This window comes from Amblyomma americanum, chromosome 1 (genome assembly GCF_052857255.1).
Source record: "Amblyomma americanum isolate KBUSLIRL-KWMA chromosome 1, ASM5285725v1, whole genome shotgun sequence".
Lineage (NCBI taxonomy): Eukaryota > Metazoa > Arthropoda > Arachnida > Ixodida > Ixodidae > Amblyomma > Amblyomma americanum.
In genome coordinates this window covers 495,040,645-495,060,380 of record NC_135497.1, presented here as the reverse complement: position 1 = coordinate 495,060,380, position 19,736 = coordinate 495,040,645, and the positions used below count along the sequence as shown (strand labels likewise).

Sequence of the window (19,736 nt, the reverse complement as noted above, 5' to 3'; positions counted from 1 at the left end):
CTGGCCTCCGCCGAAATTCCGGTATCCGCCGGTAACCACGACGTTACTGCACTCGTAGATACAGGCGCCGATTTTTCTGTAATGAGCGGATGGTTAGCCACGGCCTTGAGGAAGGTTCTGACCCCTTGGTCTGGGCCGCAGATCCGGACAGCTGGTGGTCATGTGGTAACTCCGATCGATGTCTGCACTTCGCGAATCCAGATCCGCGGTGTCACTTTCCCTGGTTGCTTTGCTGTGTTAGCCGAGTGCTCCAAGGACCTCATACTCGGTTTGGATTTTCTTCAGGAGTACGGTGCCGTTATCAACCTCCAGGAGCTAATCGTGTCGTTTTCCACCCAAGGCCCTGTCGACGACGATACCGAGCCACGCAGGGCTACGTTATGCATCTGTGACGACCACGTATTGAACCCGTCAAGAGCCAGCATGTTTGTTACCGTGGAGTTCGAAACAGCCCCAGCACTTGTGGCATCGCTGAATTCAACATCTCGCTGCTCCTGGGGCGGCAAGTCTGTGTAGCTCGCGGAATTATTCAATTGAACAGTAGGCGAACCGAACTTTTGGTGACCAATTTTGGTTCTGAACCTCAGTGTTTCCTAGCAGAACAGCTATAGCATATTTCGAAGAACTTGGCGAATTCGCGAGACAGCACGCGCTGTCCGAAATCCCGGCATCAGTGGAGGCACCGACCGCTCCCATAAAAACCGACGTGAACCCGAACCTCCCGTCTAATCAGAAACGCTGCCTCGAGAGCACTAACGAATCTTTCCGCGACTGTTTTGCCTCTACCTCCAAGGTTAGGCAGACTCCGCTCACAAAGCACCACAGTATAGTTGACGCAAACGAGCGTCCGCTATGCCAGCCGCCAAGATGCCATTCGCCGACAAGTTCAAGAAATGCTCCAAGACGACGTGATACAGCCGTCGACGAGCACGTGGGCATCGCCTGTTGTTCTAGTGGCGAAGAAAGATGGAACCCTACGATTCTGTGTTGATTACAGACATCGAAACAAAGTCACCAAAAAAGACATTTATCCTGTGCCACGCATTCATGACTCCCTGGACCGGCTACGATACGCCACGTATTTCTCGTCACTAGATTTACGCAGTGGATATTGGCAAATCGAGGTGGACTAACGGGACCGGCAAAAGACCGCCTTTATTACACCGGATGGTCTGTACGAATTCTGGGTGCTCCCTTTCGGCCTGTGCTCGGCTCCTGCCACCTTCCAGCGGATGATGGACGCCGTGCTTGCCGATCTAAACTGGCAGTCCTGCCTCGTGTACCTGGATGACGTAGTCATCTCCGCCACGCTCGAAGGGCACCTAAGGCGCCTGCGCGCTGTGTTCGCAGCAATCCGTTCGGCAGGTCATTCCCTCAAGCCCGAAAAGTGTTACTTCGCTTTCCAAGAGTTGAAGTTTCTCGACCACATCGTGAGCGCTAAGAGAGTCAGCCCTCACCCCGATAAGACAGCCGCCGTCGCTGCTTTTCCAGTGTCAACCGATAAGCGAAGTGTACGCTGCTTTCTGGCTCTCTGCTCCTACTATCGGCGTTTTGTGCCGAACTTCTCCCAGATCGCTGAGCCCCTCACCCGCCTCACGAAAGATGCCGAACCGTTTACCTGGGGTCAGGAGCAACAACAGGCCTTCGAAGACTTCCGCACTCGTCTCCAAAGTACGCCCATCCTTGGCCACTTCGACAAGTCGGCCGACACAGAACTGCACACAGCCGCCAGCGACATCGGCCTCGGTGCGGTCCTTGTGCAGTGGCAGGGTGGTCTCTAGCGCCTCATCGCATACGCAAGCCGCACCTTGTCACGCTCAGAGGCGAACTATTCCACTACTGAAAAAGAATGCCTGGCAGTTGTGAGGGCAGTGACCAAATTTCGCCCGTATTTATACGGCCGTCCTTTTAGAGTAGTCAGTGATCACCATTCGCTTTGTTGGCTGGTGAACCTCAATGATTCCTCGGGACGGCTTGCACGCTGGAGCCTTCGCCTTCAAGAGTTCGATGTCATCATCGTTAGGAAGCAAAGTCCGGTAGGAAGCAAAATGATGCCGACTGTCTGTCTCGGCTCCTATCGAGGACAACCAAGCTGATCCCGACGTCGATTCAGTTTTTCTTTGCGCCATTTCCACATCCGTCCTCGCTCAAAACCAAAGAGACGACAGTGAACTACGGCCTGTTGTGATCGCGCTTCCTTCCTGCTGTGGAATTCGGCGAAGAGACGTGACTGCAGGACAGCCAGAGGGAACGACGAATATAGCGTCCCCACGTGTTCGACAGGAATGCCGGAAGCAGCGACGATAGCGTCCCCATAGCGACGATAGCGTTCAACAGGAATGCCAGCGACGACCATAAGCGTATTAGTTCCGGTCCTCGCCAGGAGGAAGTGCGGTATCAGTGTGGTCCCCTTCAGTCACGCTGGATTTGAACAATTGCCCGAGTGCCGCACCTGCGACAGAGCCTCCGCGTTTCGGTCACCAGTCAAGCTCTTTGGACACCTGCGGGGAGACAGCCTGCATTCCTGTGTCATGCAGGTGCCCTCCGGACGCACGTGCGCGGCCACCTGGAAGCCGCGTGAACGACAACGTGACCGGGTCCTGTTCCCTTTCCCTCGACCGAGCTTCGAGGAAACATCAGGACCGCCCTGCCTTGGGTGGTACCATCAGTGCCATCGTGTGATTGGACATCATTCTTTGAACTGTATTCCCCAGCTAGGGATCTGGGGAATACGAAGAGTATTTAAGGAGCTGCTGGTTTGATGCGAGAAAGAGCCCCCTTCTTGAGAGGTATCAGAGACTCCCGACTCCTAAGGAGCTCTCTTTACGGAGAAGCTCTCTCAGTTGCCCGTACTTGTACATAATGTAAATAGTCCTTGTATAAAGTTATCTAAGTTGTATAAAGTTATCTAAGGCTAACAGATATAGACCTAGACAAAGCAGCACAGCTCGCAGACGAGTATTACGTTCGCCGAAACCTCCAAAGCAAGGCAGGGTACGATAACAGGTTAGGAAAAGGAGAAACCTATTTAAAGAGAATCCCCGACCGCAGGGTGCCACCAGCACGTCGAGATCGCCGAACAGAGGACGCGGGATCAAAAGGAGGAGGTAGCGAAAACGAGATGGAGTCACCCAAATCTGCCGATTCGTCGAAACAGCAGGCACCTGGAGCTCGCGCGTTTGAAGCGCGAAAGCGCATTGTCTGCTATTGCAACAAGGAGGGTCACATCTCAGTGACCTGAAAACAGCAAAAGATGGCGTTCGCGTGCATGCGAGACTCGGAGGAAAATCTTAAATTGCTGGAGCCATGCATGCGGGACGTGGTTATAAATGGCAAGAAATTCAGGGCACTGCGGGATTCAGCGGCTACCATGGATGTTGCTCACCCGTCCTGTGTTTCCTCCACGGTCTACACCGGCGAATGCGCCTAGATTAAGCAGGTCGCCGAAGAACAGAGTGCATGCTTGCCTATAGCGAAGGTGACCCTAGAGGGGACTTTTGGCAGGCTAGACACAGAAGCGGCAGTTAGCGCAAACTTGCCGACACACTTGCCCTACCTGTTTTCGAACAAATCCGAGCAGCTGCTGAAAGAGAAAGGTCTCTCTTTCACCTCAGGCTTGGCTTGCATGGCGCTAACACGTTCTCGAGCGCGAAAGCTCGCAAAGGAACTCGACTGCGCTCCGATAAATGAGCAGGCACCGAACCACTCTCCCGACCAGCCGGGGGATCCTTGCAGAAAAACTAATCCGCCTAAACCGCTTGAGCATGGCCATGAAGGTGTTTCAGAACAAGCGGTAGCTCATGAAATCCGAGGAACTGCCGATTCCGTAGAGAATGGGGCAACAGGAACTAACGCGAAGGGTTCGACATTAACACCTGCTTCGACTTGTTGGGAGGATTTGACTAAGGTTGATAGGAAAGCACTTAATGCAGAGCAGAAAAACGACCAATCGTTAAGAGCTCTAAGCATAATGTGAGCGAGGGAGTCGCCAGAAAGAACATCAGCTTTCATGAAAAATCAGGCCTTCAGTACCGGAAATACTGCGACTCAAAGGGACGCGCATATGAGCAACTCCTAGTGCCTGAGAAGTACCGGCGGCAGCTTTGAGAGCTCGCACACGGAAATGCATGGGCGGCCCACTTGGGCATAAAGAAAACAAAAGCTAGATTAGCCCTCGAATATTACTGGCCTAGCTGCTGGAAAGATGTGGAACAGCTTGTTTGATCTTGCGACACCTGCCAGCGGGTCGGCAAGTCGACGGATAAATGGAAAGCACCCATGACACTAGTTCTCATAATTACAGAGCGCTTTCGGCGTCTTGTAATAGATAATGTCGGCCCACTGCCAGCGTCCAACTCTGGCTGTCACTACATTCTGACCTCATTATGCGTGGCAACCAAATTTCCCGAGGCCATTCCCTTGAAGGAGCTAAGTTCCGCATGTGTTGTAGACGCCGTTTTGTCAATTTTCTCTTGCGTGGGTTTCCTTGCAGAGATACAAAGTGATAACGGGAGCGTGTTCACAAGCTGCTTGAGAACAACGTTCTTTGAACACTTTGAACGCTGTGGGATTTAAATAATCCGCAGTTCCATTCACCACCCTCAGTCAAATCCAGTCGAGCGTATGCACTCAGTGCTAAAGCGGATACTTAGGTCTCTGTGTTGTGAGCATAAGGGAGATTGGGAAGGCTGCATTCCAGCAGCACTCTTTGCAATGAGATCCGTCCCCCACGAAAGCACAGGATTTAGCCCCGCTGAACTAGTCTACGGGCGTGACTTGAGGACCCCATTGCGCATGCTAAAGGAGTCATGGGAGGGTTACGGAGAGCAGCCCTGTGTAGTGGAATACGTCCTGAAACTACTGGAAAGACTTGCGAAAGCCAGAGACCTCGTGGAAGCAAATGTCAGAGCAGCGCAGTCTCTGTCTAAAGTGTACTACGACAAATCGGCACGCAAGCGCACCTTTCAACCTGGTGACCAGGTGATGTTGCTGCGTCCGTCAAAAAGGAAAAAGCTTGAGGTGCAATGGGAAGGGCCAGCTAAGGTGGTGTCCAAACTTTCGAACACAAACTATGAGGTCAAATTTAAGAATTAACACAATCGGATAATCCACAGTAATTTGATGAAGCCTTATGTGCAGCGTCACGCCATGGTTAACATGGCGCTGAACATGCCAGAGGAAGAGCTCTCAGACATACCTTATGTCATACATGAGGACGAGCGGGCAGCGAATGAGCTGCTAAATTCAATCGACAGAGAGCCACGTTTGTCGGAAAATCAACGAGGAGACATGAAAAACGTCGTCCGCGACTTTGAGGCGGTGTTTTCAAACAAGCCAGGAAAACAACCCTCATCGAACACGACAATCAGCTGTCCAGCGAACAGCCAATCAGGTAACATACCTAGGAGTACGTTCCCTTATTTCGGCCAAGGATAAGTAAGAGCGAGTGGTGTAACGTACCTTGACTCTAGGTATTGGGGCGGGCAAATTTGAACGCCACGTCGGCCAAATCAAGTCACCTATTCCCGTACCGCGTGCCCTCTAAGCACCAACCTGATTTCATTTAGCGAATTCCTTTTCCTATCCAAGTGCGCCTCGAGCGGGAGCAAACGCCTTGGACAGGTGCCCTGTCAATACTACTCGTCGGGAGACACCATGTGTTCATTCCGGCAAAACATTTGATCTCTTCAGGTTTTAGTTGAAGTTTTTTGCTAAGCGCACTTTTGGCCCTGAGCTTTGGTCTGGCGGTATGAGCCGGTTCTGAGGGCACCTGCTTTTGTCAGGTGTGGTTTGGCGTATGTGATCCCTTTTGGCTAGCATTGCAGAGAATTTCCCAAAACGGCCATTTGACGAAGGAAAGCAATGCCGAGCTTCGGCACTGAAGGTCATCAGAAGACTCCCAAAGAGCGTCTGGTTCCTGCCACGCCCAGTCAGCCGAGCTACGTGCGAGCAGTTCATCTTCCGGGCGCAATATCTGGCGGCGGGGGTGCTGTTGTGATCGCGCTTCCTTCCTGCTGTGGAATTCGGCGAAGAGACGTGACTGCAGGACTGCCAGAGGGAACGACGACAATAACGTCCCCACGTGTTCGAACAGGAATGCCGGAAGCAGCGACGATAGCGTTCAACAGGAATGACAGCGACGACCATAAGCGTATTCGTTCCGGTCCTCGACAGGACGAAGTGCGGTATCAGTGTGGTCCCCTTCAGTCACGCTGGATTTGAACAATTGCCCGAGTGCCGCACCTGCGACAGAGCCTCCGCGTTCCGGTCACCAGTCAAGCTCTTTCGACACCTGCGGGGAGACAGCCTGAATTCCTGTGTCATGCAGGTGCCCTCCGGACGCACGTTCGCGGCCACCTGGAAGCCGCGTGGACGACAACGTGATCGGGTCCTGTTCCCTTTCCCTCGACCGAGCTGCGAAGAAACCCCAGGACCGCCCTGCCGTGGGTGGTACCATCAATTCCATCGTGTGATTGGACATCATTCTTTGAACTGTATTCCCCAGCTAGGGAATAAAATTTGATTATTCCTAAATTTTTTTAGCAAATCACACGATCGCATACAATGTTCTTTTCTGCCTTAGGTGTGTTCGCTTCTAATGGAAATGTGAAAGCAAGACTGCTGGAAAAAATTATTCTAGAAGCAACGATATTGACCGAACAAGCTGGCCTCCGTGTCGATTATATTTGTTCTGATGGTGCCCCGTGGAATCGATCTATGTGGAACATCCTAGGCATACGTGGAAACTTCAATGATATAAGGTGCAGGGTCGTCCATTCCTGTGAGAAGGGCAGATTTCTGCATTTTATATCTGACTTCCCACACCTTGTCAAATGTGTGCGCAACATGATGAAAAAACAAGGTTTCAACACGCACAATGGACGGGTATGCTTGCTAAGAAACATTTTGTGAAATGTTGGCACATATTCATAAATGTTTGCTCATTGTTGTCAGTGTTTCCAATGCGAAATGATTAATTTTACAGGCCCACTGGGAACACGTGTCGACAATGTGGAAGGTGGAGAGTGGTTGCGTCACCTTGAAGGTGGCACCAAAACTTACGAGGTCCCATATATTTCCTAATGGGTTCGAGAAGATGTGGGTAGACCTTGCTTTTCAAGTCTTTAGCGCCCCAGTTAGGAATGCTTTGGCCTTCTACAAAGAGCAAATTGAGAGCAAATACCCGAACAGCGACCCAACAAGAATTGTCATTGGGCTCATGGCTAATCTGATTGAGGCCATGACGTCCAGATTCCCAGCAGAAGCCTTAAGGTAAGTTCAAATTTATTGCCACATTTATCTCAGTTGTCAACAACACATTTATGTGCATTCTGTAATGGTGTTTCAGACCCGACAGCAGGAATGAGAAAACATTGGACGAAATGCTGCACTTTCTAGACCTCTGGGAGGGCCATGCTAAGGGGATTGGATTTTTAAGCAGAAGCACGGCAGTGGGCCTGCGTGTGACCCTCACTGCAACAAAGAGCCTACTTGACTACCTAACAGAGAAAGTTGGTTTTAAGTACCTCATGACTGCGCACATCAGCCAAGATTGCCTTGAGCGGTGTTTCGGAATTGTGAGGCAGGCAGGTGGGGCCAATGACCATCCGACTCCGGCCCAGTTTATTGTCATCATGAGGTATCGCTAATCTTGCTGGTTATACACTGTGCAATTTAACCGGTTTACACTTGGCTCTGATTAAGAGTTACTGCTCTGTGCTTACTTGCAGGTGCCTCAGTTTCTATAGTCTTGCCAGGAGTCCCAAGGGAGGTAACGTGCCTGATGGTGTAGTTGAGTCGTTGCTATCTGTGGAGGAACTGCTGAACGAGACAGACAGCGAAGAGCAAAAGGCAGAAAGCCGACCGCTCCGATCCGATGCAGCCGAAGTGTCTGTTGACCATGCTTCCTACATATCGGAACAAAGTGATGCCCGCCTTATTTATTATATCGCCGGCTACATGGCACGAAAACGCGTGCTGTCCATCGACTGTGAGTATTGCAAGGCTGCTTGCCTAATGAAGAAAGAAGACGTGCCCAGCTCTGATTTACCCACGGAAGCATCAATGCAGTGAGACCTTGGTGGGCTTTTGTTCCCAACGCGCTCCTTCTACAACCTTATTATGACATTAGAGAACAAAGTCACTAGTTTCTTCAGCAGAACTACCCTTCATGCTAAGTCGGTGACTGACATGTGGAAAATAATTGGGGAAACAACAAAAATAGGCTGCCCCCCGCACTCAGTAACATTGACGAGTTCAGTAGTGAAGTTCTACTGCTTAACACGGGTTCACTTTTTTTTAAAGGAGTTAATCAAAAGGAAGATGAAAGGAAATGCAAAAGGATGAAGCCATGCGTGCTTTAACGGGCTTATCATGCTGTTGTGTATGTGGATGAACAACTGAAAATAAATGTGTTCTTCCAGAAACATGTCTTTTTCATACTGTGCATGTTTTGCTGGGTAGGTGCCCTCGCCACACTTGTGTGCTTCATGAGCTGCCACTTCTTGGGAGTGTTTCTTTGAAAAGGGAATTCTCGTTTGCTGCGGTTGCAACGCAAGTAATAACTGCATGCAGCGGAAAATTAATCCGGATCCACCCACTACATTTTTACTATTGCTTTTCGACATCTGTACGTAAAAAACCCACTAATTCTTTCACGGTACGAACTTGTATGCGACACAGTGTAGTCTTGCCGTATAATTGTCTAAGGAGCAAAACAAAAGCATGCAACGATTTTCGAATTTGTTAAAATTTTCCACACAGAACAGCGCAAATCTCCAGCTTTGCTTACAGCATTTGGGCTTCAAATCCAAGCAATTGAGAGGCAGATCTAGCCGCTCTGTTGTCATCCGCTGCTACTCGATAACAAAAATACCTCACATTATTGAAGAAGTCCAGCTGAAAGCAAAATAATTTGCTAAAACTGAAAGGCAAAAAGCAGCGCGAGCGAACCGCTTTAGCGGCGCGGAAAATGCAGGGAGGGGCGAACTTTTGGGCCCCGCCGCGATGGCTCAGTGGTTAGGGCGCTCGACTACAGATCCGGAGTTCCCGGGTTCGAACCCGACCGCGGCGGCTGCGTTTTTATGGAGGAAAAACGCTAAGGCGCCCGTGTGCTGTGCGATGTCAGCGCACATTAAAGATCCCCAGGTGGTCGAAATTATTCCGGAGCCCTCCACTACGGCACCTATTCCTTTCTTCTTTCACTCCCAACTTTATCCCTTCCCTTACGGCGCGGTTCAGGTGTCCAAAGATATATGAGACAGATACTGCGCCATTTCCTTTCCCCAAAAAACCAATTAATAATTAATTAACTTTTGGCACTCATTTCGTGTTACTAACGAACAGCCGAGCGCGCCGTTCGAACGCGTGCAGAAAAGCGTGCGGACGTCTGCGGAAGCAACTTTCATGCCAGCACATAAATCGAGCATGAGTTTTTTTTTTTTTATTCGAGAAGTGTGCCATGAGGCATAAGTTGAAAAAGGAAAGGGGGCAAGGAATGCACGGGATTGAAAGTTAAAAGAAGGAGTGAAGAACCGTTGCGCTGAGGTAGTCGCAGAGGTTGTTAATGAAACGGTTGTCCATTGTCCACTTCACGAAGTCACTTTCGCGGTTCCACCGCAGGCCCACCTCCCTGAGGAGCCGTTTTCTGATAGCAGCCGTCGCTGGGCACGTCCACAACAAGTGCCGCACATGGGCACAGTGAGGGCACCTGTCAGGTAGTGGCAGATCTTTGGCACGCCACCGATGACGGACAGATGGTGTCAGAGCCGCCCCTGCCCGAATCCGGCGCACGGATACCTCCTCCTGCCGAGTAAGATTACGGGGGAGAGGGTGCGAACACGGAGGAATTAGAGCGCGTGTTCGCTGGCGCAGAACTTCGGAATCGGAAACGTGGGACAGGAACGGATCTGGGGGAAGAGGGGAAGGTTGCGGATCGTCTAATGTATGAAGATGAGTCATAGCATCCGCTTGAATGTTATGTGGATCCTGGGCATGGCCGCGAATCCAGTGTATGCGCACAGGACATGGATACTTTGCGCAGAGCACATGAATAGATTGTGAAATCTGGAACGTTCGTCGAACAGCCTTCAGCTGTTTAAGGGCGGCGCGGGAGTCGGTGTAAATGTGAACTGTATTGAATGTTGGAACGAGCGGAAGGGAAGCAATGGCATTGTAAATGGCTTGAACTTCCAATGCCAGGGGAGTGCACGTATCCGCAGTATACGTCGCGCGAGAGTTGAGATGCGGATGAGATGGACTATACACAGCAGTAACTCCCCTCTCTGCAGAATGAGATGCATCCGTGTATAATATGCACCCTTCAGGCAGATACGCTGCTGATACCGACGGGGAAACAGTGGGGCGATTGTCAGTGAGCTGGCAATAGGACCACGGTGGAAGTGTCTTTAAACGATGAAGTTTGAGAGACTGTTTTCGAGCTCTATTTGCCACCCGTTGGTCGATGATCTCACTGAGTGTATTAAGTTGGGCGAACTCCTGTAGCACAGGTATGGGTGTTAAACGAGGCAGATATGTTATGACGCGCATAGCCTCACGATTGATAGCTTCAAGGGAGTCCCACTGTCTGCGGGTGAGACGTTGAAATTGAGCCTGATATACTATCCGTGGCTGAAGGATAGAGCGCACAAGCTGGCGGGCCGTATGAGCACGTGCGCCACCAGAGCGCATAGCTATGCGACGAATCAGACCTAGAGTAGCGTGAGCCGATTTACGGGTGGCTGTCAGCCACGGGGTGCCAGTCCCAGATGTATGGAGGAGAAGACCAAGAATACGAACAGTTTCTACCTGAGGAATCAGAGAATTATGTACCGTAAAATTTAAAGGGGGAGCTTTCCGTAAGGCGGCTTTATTTCCAATTCGAATGAAACATGATTTAGTAGGAGAGAGTGTTAGACCCAAAGGTGGGAGGCGAGATGTCAATACATCCAGCGCGTGTTGAAGGACCGACTGATGAATAGACGCATCTGGATGACAGCACCACAAGGTGATATCATCGGCATATGCAAGCACGCGGATAGAAGGGATGGTCTCTAGGGCTCGAACCAGAGGAATTAAAGCCACATTAAATAATGTGGGGGCGAGAACGGAGCCCTGCGGCACTCCTCTATTGGAAGTGAAATTACCAAAGGGCTTTCCGTGGACACGCACGCTGAAGGTTCGATTTGCTAAAAAGGCGTGAATGGAGAGGAGGAACCGGTGAGGGAGACCAAGAGTTTGAAGGGAGGCAAGAATGGCAGAGTGAAGGATGTTATCATATGCCTTTGTTATGTCTGTAGCGATTACGGTTCGTACAAGGTGACTCTGTGGAGAGTGGTCAAGCACGTCAGCAGCCAAAGTAGCAAGGCCGTCCTCCGTTCCAATATGTGGGCGGAAACCAATTTGGGAATCTGGGTAACAATCATGGGATTCCAGCCACCATGATAAGCGTGCGGCTAGAATGTTTTCATAAAGCTTGCAGATGGTAGGGGTAAGGGAAATTGGACGAAGGGCCGAGAGAGATACTGGAGGCTGACCTGACTTGGGGATTGGAACCACAATAGAATGCTTCCAGTCTCCCGGCATGACGCCAGAAAGCCACACTTCGTTAAAAGTATCAAGTAGGGTTTCCAAAGCCCTCCCTTCCAAGTTACGGAATAAGGAGTTAGGTATGCCGTCGTGCCCGGGAGTAGTAGTAGTTTTTAAACGGTCAATGGAGGCCAGCAGCTCTGCCATGGTGAGGTCAGAAGTAATCCCATCGGGGGGCTCTGTTACCGATAAGTCAGGTGGAGACGTAGCGGTGCAGTCATGGTTTGGAAAAAATTGACGGGCCGCTTGTTGTGCAAATGTGTCCTCATCCACATTTAGCGCGAGGCGAATGCTCTCTGTGTAATCTGCAACCTGAGAAGGGCGCTCCATGGCGTGAAACACTCTCCAAAGATGTCGATTGCCCTGCGTAGAGGACAGGCGGGCACACCATGCAGCCCAGCGTTGCCTGCCTAGCCGCTTTGCATAGCGCCGCGCCCGTGCGGTAGCGCGGTGAAGAGTAGGAAGAGCCGAAGGGTCATCGGGGGGACGAGTAGCGTAAAGATCCGCCTGGCGACGAAGAGCCCACAGATTCAAGAGATGTATGTCCGGGTTTGGGTCATCTTCATTTACAGTAGTGGTAATAGTGTGAGTAGCGAGAACATCAGATAGAGTAGACAATGCTGAAGAGGGGTTGAATGTAGATAAATGATTGTCTGCGCGTACAGAATCCCATGATGTTATTCGTACAGTGCGGCGTATTTTCCGTAGACGCGTAGGCGTGAGGGAGATAAAAATAGGGCTGTGATCGCTACCCCAAGTATCAGAATCAACAGCCCAACGAGGGTTACCGGGGCCTAACCACCAAGTCAAATCAGGTGAATACGGGCCACCTCGTGGGCGGGTAGAAGTATTCGGGTGGTTTAAAAGTTGAAAGGAATGATCTGAAAAGCTCCCTTGGATGTGTGAACCCCTTGAGGAATCCGATGGGTAACCCCACGCAGTGTGTGCGCCGTTGAAGTCACCGCCAACTAGAATAGGGATACCCGAGTTGGTAGAACGTAGAAAACGAACCCATCCCAGATTGGGAGATGCGGAGCCAGGACGACTATAAAAAGAAACTAGAATAAGGGGTGTGCGTGCAGGTTTTACGAGAAGGGCGACAACCTCTTGACGTGTGTTGCACCACCGTGAAAGGTCGAGCGGTGTGTGCGGAACTGCACTGTGAATATAAATTGCAGATTTACCTGGGCTGAGGGAGGAGGCGGTGCAACGGCGATCAGGGATAGATGGTGAATGGTATGCGCAGAAACCTGAAAGGCGTGGGAGTGCATTATGCTCTTGCAGTAGGAGCGCTCATGCCCTCAGCTTTCCGTCGCGAAGGCGGATGTTCACTTCAGAGGCCTTATTAGCGAAACCGCGACAGTTCCACTGCACCACCACCGATGATGATGCGCTATCCATGACGAGGCCGAAGAGCTTCCACGATGAGGGATGTCACCTGCTTCATCAGCGCTAATATCTTGTCCACTGTCGGGGTAGTCACGGCTAACAGGTGGTCGGCACCTGATTGTGGGCCAGTGCTTACCCTAGGTGATTCCTCTGATGATTGCTCCCGAGTTATGAGAATTCTTCGAGAGGATTGAGAACGACGCTGTTCCCGGCGCTGGGTGAGTTCGTCTAGTCGGCGGCGAGCCTCCGCGATTGCATTGTCTAAAGCTGTGTCTTCATCTGTAGTATCCACATGTGATGGATGCACTGGACGTTTGGGCGTACCATTTGATCCGGGAAGGTGAGCCGCTTGTGCATATGTACGCTGGCGAGGAGACATATGGTGAGCAGCAGGCTCAGATAAAGGAAGTTCAGGGAAGTCGTTGTCGTCACATGCGAGAGCTGCAAAGCGATTACTTGTAGGAACATCCATTTTTGCAGGCGACTTGTGAAACTTCTTCGCTTGCTTCTTCTTTGGACAAGCGGGGGAGCGAATGTCATGGTCCGGCGATTTGCACAGGGCACAATGAGCTGTTGGTTCATTCATGTCGGCCACAGCTACTGGATTAGGGCAGGTATTTTGCATATGTCCTTCTTTGTGGCAGTGATAGCAAAAAATACGACGAGGTCGGAAGGGCTGTGGTTTGACGATCGCACCGTAGTAGGTAAGGTACTTCGGGAGAGTCAACGGGCCTTGCAGGATGAGCAGGTATGAGCCCCGGCGACCCATAGGCCGTGCTTGCAGTACAACATGAGTTGAGCAGCGAATATTTGCGCGCACCTCCTCGGGAGGGCTCGTGCTGTCGACATGATAAACCATGCAGCGGAGTGTGTCAGGACCAGATGCAAAATATATTTGCACCGGGACATGCTTGCTGTCATCCAGGGGGATCCGCGTAACTGCGCAAAGTTTCTGGGCGTCCATCAAGGATGACAAGTTTACCGTGATGGTGTTCGATGGGCGATGGACGACAAACCCGCAGTAGTTCGAAGAGCCAAGGGCATGGTCAATTGTGGCTTGAACATTCCGGGCAGGGATGGCAGTCATATCAAAGCGCAATGTAGGCTTGATGGTAACGCGGAACGAGTTCGCAGCAGGCGGAAGAGAGCCTTGACTCACGGGAGGCATCTGTGGAGGAGGCTCAGACGCTGGTGACGGCCCTTGGTGGGAATACTGAACTGGCGCGACGGGCACAGTTTCTTGAGGGAGTGCCACGGGCACGGAGGCGGTAGAGCAGTCCATGTCACAGGCCAAAGTCGTAGCATCGGAAGACGGCGCAGGCTGGAGGCCTAGAGGCGCTGACGATTGCGTGGACGTGGAGGCTGCGTCAGGTGGCAACACAGCGGGCATCCGCGTAGCCGTCGTCGACAACGCAGAATCCATGCAGACGCGTAGCGCGGCCTCGCTCGGCAGCGCCGAGCTAAGCCTAGCTTGCCCCTGAGGGTTCCGGTTGGGTTTTCTCACTTGAGAATGCGCCCGCCGTGCTGGGAATTTCTCCGTAGGGGCGTCGTCAGCATTCGGTCGCACGGAGGGCACTGTCCGACCCACGCCACACACGAGAAGACAGCGAAAAGCGAAAACACAGACCTAGAAGCAGACACGTATCCACCCACTAGGTCTTCGTCTTCTTCATGAGTTCCCTTTAAATCAACGAAAAGATCCCTGCAACTGCTTGTCGTCTGCTGTGGAAAGAAAGCAGTTCTGCTTGGTGAATAATTCTTGACGACTCGGAGCTCATCATTGCATCATGTGGACAAAATACCACCGCGGAGCCATTTTTCACCATCAGCAGCATCTTAAAAGCAAATCACAGCGCGCAAATCACGCAATTAAACGCGGTCCGCGCGCATTCCACCATGCATGATCAGCGACCGCGCGACGGCGCCTCTAGCATCAGCGCCCCTGGCGGCGTCGGTGAGCAGCGGTGCCACTTCCGGCAAGGGAAACGCGCCGCGCTTTTCACACCTGAAAAAGTTCTAGCCACCCTACTATGGACCTCCTTCACCCCGCGACGTCACGAAGATGCGGTGGCGCTGATGTTAGCAGCGACTTTCGCATGGTAGGCAAAACAGGTTCCGCTTGCCCGTGCCTACCGCAGCTGCAGCAGCTACCGGCGGCTGCTTCAAGCCTGTGCACTGCAGAAGCAGCATGCATTGACCAGCTGCGTCACTGCTGGATCCGCGTAGTAGCATAAAAAAATATTAAATTAGCCTCGATGGGTTTCTCGCGCACAAAATGCCGCATCGGAAACTGGCTAACAGGCATTGGGCCATGGTAGTAAAGCGCGAAGTCTGGGAGTCGATAGGCACTGCCACTCAATGCACTTAATAGCATGTAAGTTACTGCGTTCATTCACCTGAACTTCAGGATAGTAGGCTGATAATTGCTCAAGGAAAAAAAAGACATATGCAGCTGCGCACGTACTTATCACCTTGAGCCGGAGTGCACGGGGCGCCGACAGGTTCACTCGCCCCCAAGGAATGCGTTTTTTTTGTTAATAGCACAGCATGTTTTAATGGCGCGTTTTATGACATTTATTATTTACTTGAAACTGTTTCTTGAATGACGACGTAATTATTTCATTCGAGTAGAAAGAAGTCTGGTAAGTTGTGTCAATCTTGCGCGGTCGCGTTGGTGTGCTTAGAATAGCGTACCTTAAGTGTGCTAAACGCCATATGCTTTTTCATTGCATCATGCATGTGTCATGTTTCATGAGGTAGTACATGATCGCGAAGCTTGTTTGGAAAGAAGCAGCCGCAGGCGTACTACTAACAGACACGTGGCGAGATTGAGAGGGGACGCGGCAATGAAAAGTGTTTTCGTTATTCATGCATGCGATATGTAACTAAACTTGGTGCAAATATGAAATTCCTACGCTAGTTTCAGTAATTCCTTTTATTTATAGCTATACCTGGTGCAGTTCTGGGTAATTATAATTAGCACCGTCGTCAAGTCCCCCCAAGGTCTCAAATAATTGAGTAGATAGTGCGCTTTTTTTATGCCAGCATGTACATAAAGCCCTGTTCTGTACAATGACGCGATTAGTTCTTTTTCTATATGATCAGTACTTATGCATGCATAGTAACATGAAAACGTTTCTTACAAGAAATAACACAGTACTGCGCGTGTAGAGAAAAAAATCGAAAAAAAATCGAAAAAAATTATAACGCTCCTCAACGTCTCAGGAATAATTTGCGACAAATGGAATCATTTGATTTTCATGCGAATTACGAAGGTGAGTGATCCATTCGCAGAAAATGTGAGAGGTCACAAAACGAACCTAAAGTCTATTCCCTCGTTTATGGCATCTTTGCTTTCGCTTTGGTCAAAGAAATGCGGCACTGAAATCAAAGAAATTACCTCACAATTTTTGACGACCACACTTCTAAAAAGCGTAATTTATAAATTTGTACTCAATATTTTGCTATAATTTTTCGTCACGAAACTAGACTTCAGGGCTAGGAAAGAAAACAATTCTAGAAATCAAAAATTTTCACCAAATCGACCAGCTTAACAAGAGGACAAGTTGGCCTGGCTGGTGCGTGGTCATGCGGCTAAAAACAGCGCTAAGCGAGACAGGAGATAGGGACACGACGCTGTCCCCACTTTTCGCACAGCGCGAAACGTACGTATGTGAGCAGACGATGAGCGCATGTCTGCTCCGACGAAACAAGGCCAGCACTTCCCCTCACTATTGTCCCGAAATAAAATCATTCCGGCTAGTGCAGAGTGTCAAAACTTGTTTTATTCAATGCCTAGCGCATAAATAAACGGCAGGAACGCTTTCTACATGTTTACTACTAACCATATATACAATACAGCGGCCAACTATTTCCCTTTATAGGCCGCACGTGGCCAACGCGAGCTCGTGTACTTCAACAAATTACTAAGTTGGAAGCATCGACCATTGCTATGATTCGCAGAAACTGGAAACGCGCCTACAAGCCTTGAATACCCGCGCTCAACACCTATCCGCGACGCCACTCCCCGACCTTTTGCCTACCACGAGCTCGCTAGAGACTGCAGCGCCACCTCGTTTGTTTACAAACATGCAGGAGGACTATAGGCCGTCGCAGTTCATTGTCTTCATTGGCATTTGCGTTGATAACGTTCTAGACTGAGATGATTTTGAGGAAAGGAAAGGCGCATAACTGGATGCTTGGAACCCTTGAGTGGGTTGATCCGCGTGGTGCATCATTGGTAAGGGCGCTCTGCTACTGATCCGGAGTACCCGGATTCGAACCCGACCACGGCGGCGAGTTTCGATGGAGGCGAAACGCTAAGGCGCCCGTGTGCTGTGCGATGTCAGTGCACGTTAAAGATCCCCAGGTGGTCGAAATTATTCCGGAGCCCTCCACTACGGCACCTCTTCCTTCTTTCACTCCCTCCTTTCTCCCTTCCCTTCAGGTGTCCAACGATGTATGAGACAGATACTGCGTCATTTCCTTTCCTAAAAACAAATTAAAAATTAAAAACAGTGGACGGCTAATAATAATAAAAAAATTGGTTTTGGGGAAAGGTAATGGCGCAGTATCTGTATCATATATCGTTGGACACCTAAACCGCGACGCAAGGGGAGGGATAAAGGAGGGATTGAAAGAAGAAAGGAAAGCTCCATCGCCCTTTCACGTGCGTGGTGGTGTTGAGAGAGAGAGAAATGTGGGCTGCATGCATTACCGCTGACAATGTTGTAGCTGACACGCGGCACTGCAGCAGTTGGCCGCAGCATTCAGTGGGTGCGCAACGCCTCGCGATCAACCATTAATAAAATCCCCAGCTGGTCGAAATTATTCCGGAGTAAGGCGGAACCCTCTGGAGTCCTCCACTATGACACCTCTTTGTTCCTTTCCTTCTCTTTGTCCCTCCTTTATCCCTGCCCTCACGGCGCGGTTCAAGTGTCCGGCGACATGTGAACAGATACTGCGCCATTTCCTTTTCCCATTCGAACCCGTGCGCGGCGGCTGCGTTTTAATGGAGGAAAAACGCTAAGGCGCCCGTGTGCTGTGCGATGTCAGTTCACGTTAAAGATCCCTAGGTGGTCGAAATTATTCAGGAGGCCTCCACTACGGCACCTCTTTCTTTCTTCTTTCACTCCCTCCTTTATCTCTTCCCTTACGGCGCGGTTCAGGTGTCTGCCGATTTAGGAAACAGATGCTGCGCAATTTCCTTTCTCCAAAAAGCAATTATTATTCATTTACCTGCCAGGGTGGCCGCGTCGCCTATCCAGTGTGCGCATGGCAACTCAACGTTACACACGCAAAGCGGCGTCTAGTTGCCCAATACACCTCAGGTTTCGCCTTCAAGCTATGTTGAGCAGTAGTTAAACGGCACAAAATTTTTTCTGCATCCGTACCTCGCCACCAAATATGATGGGAACAGTGCACCGCGCATTAGAGCCAAATATTCCTGGCAACTATGCGCTGCTTTTTACCACTCAGAGCGCTCATAAGTGCACTAATATTCTAAACAAATGCAGTATTTTTTGCTCTACTTCGTCAACGCTTGAGCGCAATTTGCGAGAAATAGCTCTTTGTCTTGCATCCTTCTTTTATCTTCAAATAATTGTTTGCATTAATTGACTTTTATCGCAAACGAGCCAATATTGCAAGGACAGCTTACAGCGTCAAAAGCCTACGTCGTAATTGAGAGAGCAGCCGCGGGTTACTAAAACAGGAAAGTAGTATGTATTTGTGAAAAAGGCCGCCACCGTATAGAGGACTTTGAAGTAATGAGCGTTAGCTGTTTGGTTTACTGGAATTGATATGAATGAGATTAAAGCGAGGTGCATCCATGTTGTTCTTCAAAGACACTGTGGTAGTGAAACGAACGCGTCTGAGAGGAGCTCTCGAGTAGGACAGCTTATTACGGATAGATGGATGGAACACAAGAGTGCCCCCTTTGAAATTGATGGATTTGCCACCATGCTCGGCTACGCGTGCACGCACGCCGCCTAGTGCAGTTATCGACAGCTAAGGCCATCTATCAGAGAAATTACGATGCACGTCTACCTGTTGTCGAGCTACACCCCCTCAAGATACGTCCCAGACGTTTGAGGTGGGGGGGGGGGGGGTCTTGGTTGGCCTATAATTCGGCTTGCGGTGCGATATGGTAACGCTTCAATTAGTAATTGCATGCACACAGTGTTTACCTATTATTTAAACCCATAGGGATGTATCTGTATATATATATATATATATATATATATATATATATATATATATATATATATATATATATATATATATATATATATATATATATATACATATATATATATATAGCAGTGAAGGCAAATGAAGTGAGGGGCTCGTTTGGCAATCATAATAAGGAAGCCAACAGTCGGCGAAATCAAGGTGCATAGAGAAATGTTTCTTTTTTTTAATATCTAGTGCCAATCAATTAGTTTTTTTAAAGAAAATTACTTATAAAGCAGCAGAAAAAACAACCATGCCGCCGGTGGGATCCAAACCCACGACCTCCGAATATCGCGTCCGGTGCTCTTACCAACTGAGCTACGGCGACGGCTGTCCAATCTGCTGCTTTCGTGGGTATTTATGTTTTGCGGGAAAGCGAACCATGAGAGTGTTCACCAGCGCCACCCTCGTCCATAGCGGTGGACGTAGCACGTCCTGTAATACCGCAAGTGTGACGTAGAACGTCATCTAACGGCGAGGGCGGAAACTGTGCAGGACCCCTCTTATGCTACCTAAGGCATCAAGAC

The 19,736-nt window shown here is 50.1% G+C and overlaps 1 protein-coding gene across 1 annotated transcript; it reads left to right on the top strand.

Moving 5' to 3' along the window:
* Nucleotides 1-6,652: 6,652 nt before the first annotated feature.
* On the top strand, nt 6,653-8,292 carry LOC144105343 (uncharacterized). The gene is made up of 2 exons (XM_077638491.1): nt 6,653-7,272; nt 7,731-8,292. Exons 1-2 carry the CDS (start codon nt 7,010-7,012, stop codon nt 8,071-8,073), a joined length of 606 nt encoding a protein of 201 aa, XP_077494617.1. The 5' UTR covers nt 6,653-7,009; the 3' UTR covers nt 8,074-8,292.
* The last annotated feature ends 11,444 nt before the right edge of the window (nt 8,293-19,736 follow it).

What these genes read in the sequence shown, in the direction of transcription:
- LOC144105343 (XM_077638491.1), top strand. Translation starts at nt 7,010, where the DNA reads ATGTGGAAGGTGGAGAGTGGTTGCGTCACCTTGAAGGTGGCACCAAAA. An exon ending in TTCCCAGCAGAAGCCTTAAG is followed by an intron (nt 7,273 to 7,730) that starts GTAAGTTCAAAT and finishes GCTTACTTGCAG; the next exon opens with GTGCCTCAGTTTCTATAGTC.